At 42.5% G+C, this 14,741-nt stretch overlaps 1 protein-coding gene across 1 annotated transcript in view; it reads right to left on the bottom strand.

The window, feature by feature from the left end:
* megf11 (multiple EGF-like-domains 11) overlaps positions 1 to 14,741 on the bottom strand; it is a gene marked incomplete at both ends in the record, with an annotated part of 98,404 nt that overhangs the window by 6,248 nt on the left and 77,415 nt on the right. Inside the window, 9 exons of the mRNA XM_080438330.1 lie at positions 947 to 1,010; positions 1,121 to 1,287; positions 2,087 to 2,323; positions 3,935 to 4,063; positions 4,227 to 4,355; positions 5,101 to 5,229; positions 5,839 to 5,967; positions 9,949 to 10,083; positions 11,185 to 11,331. Of these exons, the coding sequence (XP_080294456.1) occupies positions 947 to 1,010; positions 1,121 to 1,287; positions 2,087 to 2,323; positions 3,935 to 4,063; positions 4,227 to 4,355; positions 5,101 to 5,229; positions 5,839 to 5,967; positions 9,949 to 10,083; positions 11,185 to 11,331 (1,266 nt within the window). The remainder of the gene's footprint in view (positions 1 to 946; positions 1,011 to 1,120; positions 1,288 to 2,086; positions 2,324 to 3,934; positions 4,064 to 4,226; positions 4,356 to 5,100; positions 5,230 to 5,838; positions 5,968 to 9,948; positions 10,084 to 11,184; positions 11,332 to 14,741) is intronic.

Genomic DNA, 14,741 nt, shown 5'->3' with positions numbered 1-14,741 from the left:
GGGACCCAGAATTGAGCCCTGTGGAATACCAGAACAGATGTTGTGTTTGTCTGAGTCAAAGTTAGCTAGACTGACAAAATAGCTTCTGCCTGTTAGGTAAGAGTGAAACCAAGACAAGGCTGTGCCTGACAAACCAATCCAGTACTCCAAACGTTGTAGTAGAATTGTGTGATCAATCGTATCAAAAGCAGCGGTTAAGTCAAGAAGTAGGAGAACAGATACATTTTTGTCGTCAGCGGACACCCTTAGATCATTAATTACTTTTACAAGTGCTGTTTCTGTACTATGACCTTTCCTGAAGCCAGATTGGAATTTGTTATGAACCTTATTGTTCTGTAGGAACACATCCAGTTGATGAAAGATAGTTATTGATCATTAATGTGTTCATCATTTTAATGTTGGCTGGTAGGTGGAGCTGATTGTAATTATGTTATGTGCTGCTGGGTAGCTTACCCAATAACAATATACCATTATTTATAAGTAGATTCATAATGTGTATTAATAATCTAAATCTGCAAAGTAACCAGTAACTAAAGCTGTCAAATAATTGTAGTGGAGTAAAAAGTACAACATTTCCCACTGAAATGTAGTGGAGTAGAAGTATAAAAACCAAATCCAAAATACAAGTAAAGTACAAGTGCATCTAAATTGTACTTGAGTAAATGTACTTGGTTACTTTCCAACACTGGATAGGATAGATTTTATTATCCCTAGGGGAAATTTGTCATGGACACATACAATAACTGCTGATGAATCAATATGATATATGATATAACAGTGACAAATTTGTCAAGGACGGATGCTAAAGGCTCATTTATGCTTCTTGGCGTGTAAGCCTCTCCGTGTCGATGACAAAAAATTAATAAGGTGTGGACAAAGTAAATAAAGTCCACAGATTATGTGAATATATGTGCCATGTTGAGTGAGTCAAAGAGGGTATACTAACCAAGGTCGTTAAGATTGCAGTAGGCTCTCCATTCTGAGCCATTTCTGCTCTTCAGAGTGCTTGACTGTTAGAGAGGAAAGGGAATGTTAAAATGCATGGACGCATGTGTGGTATTTTACTGGAGAATTCTCTTTCAGAATATAGCTGAATAGTTGTTAGAAGAAGTGGTCTTACTTTGAGGGTCAGAGTGCCATCCAGGCTGCTGGAGATGGTGGAGGTGACATTACACTGGGCCACAGTATGATAGCTGGGGTTGGAGAAACACTGACCACTGCTGGTGGTGTTCTGACTCTGAGCGACTTCAATGGTACTGGGTCGCATTGCCGCTGTACTGCCACATTCTGTGGGTTTTTAAACAGCAGGAAGGGGAGTTTCAGCATCTTCACAAAGAATGAAGAGAGGTATATGTTCTGTACCGTCTATTAGTAATACCATAAGCAGCTGTGTTCAGATATAAATAGGTAATAGTGCAGATTACTTTTCTTTGTTACAATAATTACTTTACTATAATACTATAATACTTTACTTTATGCACAGAATAATAGTTCTGTGCATAACATGTAATGTGATGCCTCTTAAATTATGACTGGTAGCCTTTTCTAGTTTCCACTCTGTAAGAGAGGAGCTGTGTAGCACTGTCAGTGTATTGTGTGATCTGTCTATGTATTGTGTATTTATGTTATGTTTTGTGATTTTTTTTGTATCCTGATGGCTGCTTGGTACAAAATGAATTTCCGCAAGGACAATAAAGTATCTATATAGTAGTTACTATAATATGCTGGCGTAAAACAGTCAAGGTTGCTGGTAATTAATGTTGTCATATTGTGAAATAAAAATAGTTTATTCTGGACACATTGGTTCTTTTGGTTGATAAGGTTTGATGGAGAAAAAATAGAAAAAGCCTGATACATATATTAAAAGGCATTAGAAAAAGAAAATCTGGTTCTGGTGTAGTCCGGCACCCTCTTGTGGTTAAATACGATGACATTTCCTCCAAGGAATACAATGCATAGCGGTATTTTGGTTTGTGACTTGGACACAGGTACAATCGTGCACAGATATTTTAACAAGCTCAATACGTCCTTTTGATGTACCTACACTTTGTGGCAAAGTGTAAGTAAATGCCACTGCATATCTCACCAGAGAGGGAGTAGTCAGTGTTGGTGATGTGCATCTCCTGTGAGTAGGACACGCTGGGCTGCATGTCGTGGCCTTTATCCCTCTGCTTCTGTCTGTACCACACAAACAGACTGAGCATGGCCATGATGATGAGGAGGAGGAAGATGACGCCCATCACGGCCCCTGCTGACTGGCGTTCAGAGCCGCGCGCTGGGCTGATCTTGGTATAGGGGTTCAGCTCCTCCATCATCAGAGCTGCTACAAGAAACACACACAGATGCCTGGTTATCTCGGGCCTACACAGAGTGTTAACCAATTAATCCCGCTATACTTAGTAAAACAGAGTTGCAACTGTACTTGGTATGCTCTTTTTTCACTCTACACCAAATCTCTTTGCCAAAAATGTGCCGATCTACAAGGTCACACGTGACGATCTGCTATTTTGGGCGAATGTTCCCGCCAGAATAGGAATGCTAGGGTTCATTCAAGTGGTTAATTTAACTCTGAGCATGTACAAATGTAAGCAACCAATGCAACACATTAAAAATTAATACATGAACACTGAGGATTTTACTGTGTAGATATAACAAGTTGATATTGTGTTGAGTGTGTTCAGTGTTGAGGTGTGGTGCTGCTCCTGAACCTCAGCTAATATAGCTCACACGTTTCAGGAGGTTTACTGGACCAGTGTTGCCAGAGTTTGTGAGAGAAATAAGCAACCAGGTTTAGGAAAACAAGCCCAAAAGAAGAAACTAGGCCACATGATTACTTTAAACGTATATACAGTATATACAGTACAATACAGTATACATCGGCTATTTGAATAATAGCCGATCTACAAGCTCACAACGCGTCGCATCGCAACGCTTGTAGATCTGCTCATTTAAAAATGTCTTGAAATAAAATGTGGAATATTTGGAATATTATTGAAACATTTTAACAACACAAATCTGGTTCGGGGCTCCCTGGCACAAAACATTTTCAGATGGGGGTTAGGGACAAATACATAATTGAGAACCACTGGTTTAAATGATAAGAAACAAACCAAAAAAAACGCAACCACCAATATTTACAAGCAACTTTACAGAAAAAGAAGCCCAAAGTCGCTTATAATAAGCAGACATGGCAATACTGGACTGGACTATAAAGTCTTCAGGGCTGTCCACAACAAGAAAGATAACATTGAAGACCACTATAACGATAATGATGTGAGCATCCACACTGATGAACCATAACGTTCTGTAAACATGTTGAACTCGAGTGATGTGTGCAACGCGGCCTCCTGTAAATTTAGGATGGATTTAGATTGGCTGTCAGTGTTTCTATCTTTCATCAAATTGCTCCCAAAGTGAATCCAAGGGTATTGTTCATCATTGTCCTTTGTCGTTATAGTTGTGCTGTGTGGAGCGCTGCCATATTAAGTTTTAACGATTAACTATTTTGAAAACAATATATTTATAGTTATCATTAGTGTGGACAACCCTTTAGTTAGTGGTTTGAGCCAAGACTGCCAGTGGCCTGGGGCAAAGGCCTGCCAGGGGCAAAGTGCTTATACCAAAATGAGTGCCAGTGGTCGTTACAATGGTGCCGTGACCCAGACGTTATTGTTGGGATTTTCTCTCTGTTCGGGGTTTAGAGTGATGTTGCATGCTGATCGATAACTCAGGATGTTATTTACATTTGCCCTGGTTATCCTGTTTGAAACAGGCCATTTAAGTCTTTTAGGGTTCCATACTGCTGGTGGTGAGGGTTAACAGGCAACGTCCTGAACATTGCCGACTTTGCTAGTGGCCAAGTGACCATCAGTTACATACATACAGTATATGGTTAAATACAGTATGTACTTTATGTCTAGATGGGGCCACTCACCTTGATCACAGCGGATGCCTTTGTATCCTGGGCTGCAGTAGCATGTACCAGTCACATAGTCACAGGTAGCATTGTTCATGCACTCACATAACTGCTGGCACCCATAACCAAATGTACCCGCAGGACACTCTGCACAGGAGAGAGGAAGATATTAAGTAATCCAGCAAAGTGATTTACTTATGGGGCAGAAGAGGAAGTGGTAAGGACACATTAGCGAGCACACGCACACACAGACAGACAGACAGACAGACAGACAGACAGACAGACACAGAGTTGCAGTACTACTACTCACTCTGATCACAACTAGACCCAATGAAGCCCGTTCGGCAGGCACACTGGCCGATGATGTGGTCACAGTCAGCGCCATTCTGACAGCGACACACGTCAGAGCAGTCCCTGCCATAGAACCCTGAGGGACAGCCTGGGACAGTGAGGGGTTGGGGGTTCAGGAACAAAGAGGAGGTAAATGAAAAGGAAAGCAAACATGAAACATGACAAGGCCATGTTTGTTGGGAATATACAGTCATTTATGAATTGGAGCTGAGCTTTATTCAGCCACAAATCTCATGCTACGACAAGGCGTCTGGGTGAAACTATACACACTAAAATCCCCAGCATCAATTTATCCATTTGTAACTCTGAAAGTGTACAAATGGAACAAATGGAAATGGACTCAATGGGTCCCTTTGGTTCCATTGGTACGTACAGTCTCAGAGTACATTTAACGCAGGACTTTACTGTGTACAGTGGAGAAAACACGGAACTAAACAATAGGAACAGAGAATCCATGCTAAGACAACAACAGTGCAGCATCACAAAAAGAGCAAACCAAGCCTTTGATGGGATAAGTAATGCTATTCATATCAGCAGAGCAATGGGGTTAATCCACTGCATTCCTGGATGAATGACTGAATGCCTCATGTAAAAAGCATCACACAGAGATAACAACAGTAGCTGGTGGTATAAGAGAGTAGATCTTTTGACACTTCACTCATTAAACACATATTATCGCCACGCTCAAACCATCCAGGTGTCTTTCCAGAGTGTTTGTCTTTCTTTTGATGATGGAGAATGAACAATTGTCACCTAGTGCAGTACTGCGGGGATGCCAGCAGATGGCACTGTGTGTCTATTGGTAAGACCAGACTATACTGGGGGAGACTCACGTTGTGTGCAGTAGAGGCCAGTCCATCCGAGGCTGCACCTGCACTCCCCATCATAGGCACTACACTGGGCTCCATTGTGACAGCTACACGAGTTGAGGCAATCAGGGCCCCACTGGCCTGAGGGACAGGCTGCAGACGCCACACACACACACACACACGCACACACACACACACACACACACACACACACACACACACACACACACACACACACACACACACACACACACAAGCATGCCTTATGGATGACATACATCAATTCATAACAACACAATACCACAGAGGACATTTTCACAAATGTATTCCACCACACACATGCTTTACATAGTATAGTATGTTGCTGTCCAGTGCACCCTAAACTATCCTAAATAATGATCGGGAGACCACACACTGGTAATATAATATCTGTCTAATTACGAGGTATTTTCTCCTCTAAGTGCTTAATGGAATGGACCACCATGTATCAATTTCCCACAGCTTAATGACACAAAGCTGTGTTTCTAATCTCAGCCATTCAGCGCGTTAAATCATGCCGCACATAGGCGGAATGTCTCACAATAATCATTTCCGTAAGCTGCGTGATTTACACCAGCCGGGGTTGTGGGCAGTTCAGGGGGATGAAAATGACAGATGTGCATGAAAGTAAATGTGTAGGAGAAGCTAGAGGGGAGATGGAGATGGAGAGGCAGATCATCAGCAGAGACAGGGTGAATGACAATGAGGAGTGCATCACGTTACCCTGAGAGCAGTCCTCTCCAATCCAACCTGGGAAACACTGACAGGAGCCATCGATGGGGTTGCAGGTGCCGTTGTTGGTGCACATACAGGTCTCACCGCAGCCCTGCCCATACCTGCCACTTGGACACACTGAGAATACACAGAGAGCAGATAGTCAATTATGTAGGCTACTCATCTGCATGTGATCTCTGACAGCACATGCACAGACTAGCACATGCACAGACTAGCAAGTAGGCAGGACAGAAACACATCTTGTGGGTTCTTGTTCAAGTTCTTATTGTAGCTGTCAGCGTCGATTGTCATAGGCACAGAAATTAATGTCCGAAAGGACAATAAACGAATCAATCAATCAGTAAAGTTGGACACACTGCTTTGAGTTTTGTTACCAAGATGAACAATGAAGCTCCAAAGAGCGTGAAAGTGTGCTTTTATATAATTGGGTGTTAGGCATGCTGTTAAAGGCAAGGCAACAGATAATTTTAAATGCTGGATATTAAAATAATGTGAAAAAAACAGTGCTTGCAGTACAGTATGTTATAATTTGGCATTCTCATAAACAATAAATATGTTTAATATATGTTGGTAAAAGGTGTTTGAATAGCTAAATCTGTCCCGCCCTCAACATTCAACAATCCCAAGTTGAGTAGTTTTGTGATGTCAGGAGTGAAAAATCACCTAAAATCTGTATACAGTAAACAAATTCAGAATCAGAATCAGAATCAACTTAATTGTCACATCACAGGTTTACAGGTGTAAAACAGTGGGTGAAATTCATTTTTGTGCAAGCTCCATCGTTTTTGTTATTTCCATAAGAGAAAGGGAAGAAGAAGAGGGGGGGGGCAAGGGGCGAGAGATCAATAAAAACAAACAAATGATCAACATATTTACACATTGTACCGGATATCTATGGTGCGGTAAGTATCTAGGGTGAGACATAAGGTGCGGTAAGTATCTGAAGGCATAACAAATTCAAGGGTATACATATCATCAATATACATTTCATTTAACTTTTAACAATAGAGAGGCTTCCAGAGCATTGCAAATATCTATATTTATAGGCCAATATTATACTCAAAGTACTGGCAATACAGTGTACGTCTAGGAGCTTCCTCCACTCGTGATGTCATCACTGTGCAATTCCATTCTGCTACCTGTAGGCTCACCTTTTCAAAACTTCTAATTTTAAGTAATTTCCATATCATTATATGATTAAAAGACTGATATTGTTGTTTAGATATGAACTAATGTGTAAATATCAGAAGTTGTTGCTCTAGGTATACCTTTAAAGTGTTGGGGACATTATTTAAGTGGCCCAACAGAACAACTGCTGTGCCACTGAATTAAAATAGACCATGTACATAGACCAGTGTATAATTATTTTAATACAAATAATTTATATTTATTTGTTAGCTGTCAATATCCTTAATAAAAATTTATATATTTTCAGTACAAAGCCTATTGTTCCAGTGGGGCCCTCGACTGAAGGAATAACTGTACCGATGTATTAACACCCAGCACATGTTTTCCACCTGCATAGCACCTTATACACCAAACAAAAAAGGTGCTAAATAGCACTACAAGTGGTTATCTGGTAATCATAGGGTAATCATAGGGGAACCTCTTTTATAGGTGCTATATACAGTAGCACCTATATTTGTCAAATGGTTGTATATAGAACCATTAGAGGTGCTTAAACTAAGCTGAAGAATCAGTATAGAACCTCTGAAGAGTCTCAACAGGTTCTTTTTAAGGCATCAGTGCTATATAGCACCTCAACCATCATCCCAACAACGTTGAAGAACCGCTGAAGACAGGTAGACAGATACATTTAAGTTGACAAATAAACAGAACAGGCCTGCGTTGGACACATCTTAGTGGCTGTGAAGCAGTCCGACTCTTTATATGAGGTGATTTTAATGATTGCATTTCAACAGACTTTCTCCTTGTCTTGAGAGTTCTTTGAAGCCCCTTCATGCAGGTGTTCATTAGGCTGTAAGGGTAGGATACCAGCGTGGCTCATCCAGAGGAGATAGTGATTGTGTGCGCACGCTGGCCACCTTTGTCCCGCAAGACCCTCTGCTGCCTGCTCTCCATTCATTATGATCTGGACAAATTAGTGGCGGCTCTCTTTTTTCTCTTTCCCTCTTCCTTAGCTAACCTATTAAACTTTTATTCATAAGACATTTCTCAAAGAGAATGAAAGAGAATTCAAAATACCCCCGCTGCCTTTCTGGTTATTTATAAAGACAGACTGGTAAATTATTAGGAGAAGTAATATCTACACTTCGACTTCCTTCAGGAGGGCAAGACACAGCAGCAGCTCCTCTTCATTACTGGGTGACCATTGAGTAACACACACACACACACACACACACACACACACACACACACACACACACACACACACACACACACACACACACACACACACACACACACACACACACACACACACACACACACACACACACACACACACACACACACACGTATAGCTATCACTATGTAGTCATTAAATAGTAAGACAGTAGCAGCATGGTAACAGTAACTATAAAGCTGTGTCTATATTATTTTATGTTGTGTGAAATTGAAACACAAATTTGCCTCCCCTGTGTCAATAAAATACTTTTAGATGTAGCTGAATCCTAAGTAGGTCATCACTACACTATTGTCACTTTTACGGCCTAAAACTCACGTGGACGGTTCAAACAAGAGAAATGGAGTCAGTTCAAACAGTTCTTTGATCTCTAGCAAGTGCAAAATATTGGCACCATGCCAGCTTGTTAAATATCCAAGATAGAAATGGATTAAAATCATCCTGTAAGGCACACTAGAGTGAGTAACACACTAGACAATGTTCTGGGTAATGTAACATTAGCTAATTACAGTCATTCTCCCACCAACAGGCAACAAAGTGAAATATGGGCAACAATGTACTTACTGTACTGGCAATAAACTGGCAATCGTCACTGTTGATATAATAAATAGTGCAAGAGTGACTCTAGGGCACTACTGACAATCTCACTACAATGCCCGAAAAGGTGTTGTGTGTCATTGCTTCAGGCAGCAATGAATACAAGAAGAACATTTTGACTTGGTCACACATCGTCACTGTTGGGTGGAATACTATTAGTCGCTTTATAACCCACACTGTACTGTATGTCTCTCTGTGGGTCATAAATTATTTAACCACTTGATCATTACATTTTACTTGACGATTAATTGCCATTCAGATAATTGCTATTAAGAATTGAGTTTGCCTTTTAGGCTTTGTACATTACACAGGATATAAAAAATAACTTAAATATACAAATTTATAAAATAAATAATGTACTACGGCCAAAAAAGACAATATATTTAATAGTTGTTTACTGTCAACATTTTCCAAAAATTGCGAAAATAGCTGATCTACAAGCTACACATTTTGTAATCATTTTACATCTTACAAATTACCAAATTATTGTGGTAATAAAGATATATTTCAACCTGACTCTTACCTTAATTGCAGCGTCGATCATTAGTATTAGTATTTGCACTGAAACACTAATTCCTAGAGTGGCGTAGTCTGGTACTGTCCGCGCCTTAGTGCCCTGGTGCGATGCGTCGTGAGCTAACCCTATTTTAGTTTTAGTTTTGAATATTCATGAACATTTTTCAACAGATGAATGGGATTGGATTATCCCAAATAACTGGGATTAGGTTGTGTAATAATTGTGACAAGCCAAAGCACTATTTTATACTTTAAAAAATATTATCTCACACTAGCGATGAGCATGTCGATGTCGACATTTCAACTAATGACATGCCCAAAATACTGTAGCTACGCCATGCAGGCTGAAAGTGGTTAACCAATGAAACTCCATTGGAACAGTTTTGTCTTTTTTTTAAAGTTTTCCACCCAAGAGCGATGACACTTCTTCTGACACTTTGTAAAGCAATCTGCATGCAGCTCTTTTGACTCTAAAGATTCTTTGTTTGTCTCCTTGGAAAAAAGACGGAATGCGTCACTGCAATGTTCTGATTTCTGACGAAGGTTGCTGCAAGTAGGGGACATTTGATACTTTAATATTTATTATTAGTAGCGTCATGGCTGAGGTGCTGTATACTCGCCTTGGTTACACAGGGAGCCGGAGAAGCCAGACAGGCACTCACAGTGACCTGTGACGTGGTGACACGGCCCGGTGCTGTGCACACACTGCGGGCATGACTGGCTGCATCGGTGCCCGTAGAACCCAGGGGAGCAGACTGGAACAGGGACAGAATGAGAGAGTGAGAGGGAGGGGGACAGAGAGGGGGAAGAAGAATTGAGATGGGTGTGAGGAAAAATCAAGGCCATCGAAATCAATGAAAAGTACCAGGAGAAGACAAAGGAAAGGAGAGCGACAAAGGGAGTGAGAGAAAGAGAAGTCAGTCTTTATTTGAGTCACTGGCAGAAATGGAACCGTAAAGGAGTTAAGGGGCCTCTGAAAGCCTTTTTATAATATTGATTCTTCTCGACGAGAGAGGCTTCATACTCTGTAATTATTATCAATCTGTGCATTCTGTATGCTGATTTCACTGAAAGCCTGTCAGCCACTGGGAGATACTCAAAACATATTTCGAGGTAAAACAATCTCAGCTGCAGGAAGCACCTACAGTACTCTAATATACAAAGCTGTATACGAGCTGTAATACATAGACACATTTTTGATTCAGTAGAGGGAGGAATGGTATAATACTTGCAAACGTTCTAAATTGTCTATCTTAACTGTCTTTGTTCAGGGAGATTCCCTTTAGAAAGGGTCTGTCTCTCTCTCTCACTCACACATACACTTGCATGCACACACACACACACGCACACGCACGCGCACGCGCACACGCACACGCACACGCACACGCACACGCACACACACACACACACACGTGTCTCTGCCTCTCTCTTATGTTCCACTCTAAGGGATGTTTACAGGTTTGTCACAGTGAAATTCACTTCCAATCAGCGAGCTGATCACTTGAGAACAGCATCAGAGAGGCTCTACTCAGCGACCAGAGCTTGCACTCCCAGTAAGAGTGGCCCTCTGTGGTCTTGATGAGCCTGAGGCAAGGGTTGTGTGGCTCCCACTGAGAGCCTGAGAAATGGCAGCGAGAAGGGGTGTTGGAATAAGGACACATGTGATTTAGTGATAGTTGGGATGAAGTGTTTACTCTCAGACGTTTATTACCAACAGCTTAAGTGTTTCTCCCGGCTAGTTAACTCACTCATTCTCAACAAATCCGCATCACTAGTGAGCTAGAGATGAATACCACGCTGCTATCAGGGCATTGTTTCAGATAAAACAAAATAAAAAAATTAAACGTGGGTCTCACTTCTTTTGCAGGATGTCCCTCTGTAACCAGGTGCGCACACGCACGCGCCGTCTTCTGGGGAGCAGGAGCCTCCGTTCTGACAGGAGCAGCTCACCGAACAGTTGGGCCCCCAGAATCCTTGTGGACATACGTTGTCACAGTGGATTCCTGCGGGCAAATTGCAGTGAGGAACAATCAGCAATAATACGGCATGAAGTCAAACTTTGTTTGTGATGCAAATTATGTGCAAATATCCCACCATTTGTACAGAATCAAAATGACTGCACTTCATTCTCAAGTGAAAAAATATATCACATTCAGGAAAGGAGAGGCAGGAGCATTTTGCCCGTCGAAATGATCGTTTATCCTGGAAAATAGGCTGATGGCTCTGAGGAAGGCATTACTGCCCGAAACATCAGCCTTTTTTTATTTTTCTGCTCTATGTCCATTAAAGGATAATTTCAATGTACGAGTTCTGAGTGCTCCTGCCAATGCTTTCGGGTTAGTCGTTTTATGATGTTTCCTGAACGAGACATCTTCTTTGAGCTTCTGCCTCTCTGCACGTTTCCAAGTTTGTGTCAGGTGCATTCTATGAGCACATTCAATGTCTGTTAGATCTGTAGAAGCATGGTCTTAGCATAGTTTTTAATAAAGATGGTTTGAGTTCTTTTTTCGCTCTCTGTCTCTTATTTTTTGATTTTCATTCTCAGTCCAGCCCATCTTTTCGGGCTCTGTGTCTCCAATCCAAATGTATTTATTTTTTATCTGACGGGGGGCTCTCTGCCAGTGCAGTGTGTTGATTAACAGGGTTGGGTCCCCAGAGTGGCCCCAGCTCGTCTCCTATTCTCTTTCAGGGTAGCTGTGGTTGTGTACTGAAAAGAAGGGAATGAGTCTGCTGGGTCAGTCTGCTCCATAAAGGACCCCCAGTGTACACATGAAGGCATTAGCACGTCCATTTGACCAGCTCTCTCTCCCTCTCCATCTCTCCCTCTGCACCACATAAAAGACTGCTGAAAGCAACAAGCAACAACCCTCGCCTCTGTTGTTGCCAACAACAGTGGAGAGGCACATGTGCACACACGTGCACACACACGTAAACCCAAGCCCAGCATCCAACACACACATGCACAAGCACCAAAAACAAACGGGCATGCAAGATCACACATACACACACACACATTGCACCCTTTCAAGTGCCAGTCTTTACTTCGAAGCCTCATTTGAAATGTCCTTTGACTGGGGGATATCTGAGAATGATGCGGCCATTAAAGCAGCATTAGTGCTGTACCTTTGAATTAAACCTGGGATAAACTCTTGGGACTAATGTCACACAGTAGCTATGATTCCTCATTGGCAGAGCAGAAAGCTAGGTTACAGTGAAGTGAAACTTATCTTTGATGAAGAAGAAAGGGGTTGGGGGGGGGGGGCATGAGCAGGGTGATTTAGACACCAGCCCTGCCAGGGACATCAAACCAAGGGCAGGAGGCTTGTGTGAGGGTGTTTGACGTTCTGCTGGGTCAGGCAGAAGAAACAGTAGCTGCCTTTATTGTCGGCAAATGAATGTGAATAGAGCGTCACACTTTGAGTCTAACGGTGACAAACAGAGGCGCTTTGGAAGCCTTGCAAGGGAGAAGAAGAAAGAGTGACTGAAGCTCCAACGTCTTCAAAGGACGCTTTCTGCTGAGGAGTGCCAGAGGTCCCACTATCCAATTTGTGAAGAGTGAGTGGAGAAGCCCCCCCCCCTGCACACACACGCACGCACACACACACACATATACATGTATAATATATATATATATATATATATATATATATATATATATATATAAACTAAATAAGACTCGTGCACATCTTTGTATATATATATCAGCCCTCACACCTACGTCGCACTGCCGATCCGACCAATATGTCTGAGTCGTGTCGGGGGCTTTGTCAGGGTACCCATTGTACCCCTGTCCCTTTTGTGACAATATATGGAGATGTCTGTTTCTGTCTGTCTACCTGTGTCCCTTTTATTCCTGTATATGGAGATCTCTGTATCTGTCAGTCCTTGTCCCTTTTATTCCCATATATGGAGATCATTGATGTCATCAGTATATGCCCATATATTAGACTGGCCATATATGGGAATATTGGTTGGATCGGCGGTTCTGGACAACTGGATATCCAAACTACTCGATGGCGGGCACCGCACTCCCTCGAGTCCTTGCCGCTGCGAGCGCCGAATTTGAAGTTGGTCGGTCCCATATATGCACATGGCCATATCTGGGCATAGATCCCTGATGTCATCAGCATATGCCCATATATGGGCATACCCCCTTTTGTGCCCATATATGGAGCTGACTGATTTGTTTGCGCCTGATGCCATGACGACACATTGAGGTTAGAGAAAGCACTCCATATTTGGACGTAGTTTTTTTCCCATTTCCTGAAAAGTAACCGTTTTGGACATACACGGTTTCCGCCCGACAGCAACGAAATACAAATAATGTGTCATTTGAAAATACAAAATGACTAAATGTTGTTAGGAACAAATTTCAATAAGTGCAACAGTAGAGTGGGCAAATTTCTAACTAAGTGAGAAGTGTGACAATGAACAGTAGAGTGAGGTGCAACACATTTAGTATAAGAGAAAGAGAAGTGCTTTCCACTCTTAAACAACTCCTTCATGTACTGCCACTTTATTATTATTATTATTCTCCAACAGTTCAGCAGTTAAGATGAACCATGCCTGCAAAAGAAAAGAGATGCAACTGGTCCAATGATGGCAAAGTGGTGTTAAATCTCACAAAGAGTAGCTGGAGTGGATATGAATCCAGTGAATACAGGTCCTCCCTGGGATCGTCCAGGAATTGAAGGATCTCTAAAGGCTGCAGCATATTCCAAACGACGGCGAACAGTTTTTCGACATCGGAAGGGCTTGTCCAACCGAAGAAAGTTAGTGTTCTTTTTTTTTATCCCACAATTTTGCAACCCCATTTTTTTCACCCAGTGCCTAAGTAATCTGCCTAAGTGCCTAAGTCTAAGTAATCCTGGGCGCTACACTCCCTCTGCCAGCCTAGGGAGAGCCCAGAGCCGAGCTCATGCCTCCTTCAATGCATGAGAGCTAACAAGCCATCTTATCACCCGACAGGGGGGAGTTTCCCCGGTAGGAAGGTGGAAGGAACATGTTATTCCAACCAGTTCCTTTACCCTCCATCAGGCGCCCCGGCTGACCAGGGGGAGGCAGTATAGAGACCAGGATTACTACATGTTGTGAGGGTACCTACTCTAGGGGACACGGGGAGAACATGCAAACTCCACACAGAAAGGCCCTTTCACCAACCCCACCTAGGGTATGGGCGCTGATGACGCGGAGGAGAGAACACGCCCACAGCGTCCCCGGCGGGAATCAAACCTTCTAGGACCTTCTAGCTGTGAGGCGACAGCGCTACCGACTGCGCCACCGTGCCCCCCTGTCCGTCTATCCGCCTGTCCGTCCGTGTGTCCGTCCTTCCGTCTGTGAACAGCTAATCTCCGACTCTGCACACACACTCCCTGGTTGTCAGAGCAGAACCTCTGCCCCTGTTTGTGTTCTA

The sequence above is a fragment of the Gymnoscopelus braueri genome, assembly GCF_963280865.1.
Source record: "Gymnoscopelus braueri genome assembly, chromosome: 9".
NCBI lineage: Eukaryota > Metazoa > Chordata > Actinopteri > Myctophiformes > Myctophidae > Gymnoscopelus > Gymnoscopelus braueri.
This window is presented reverse-complemented; position numbering and strand designations above follow the sequence as displayed.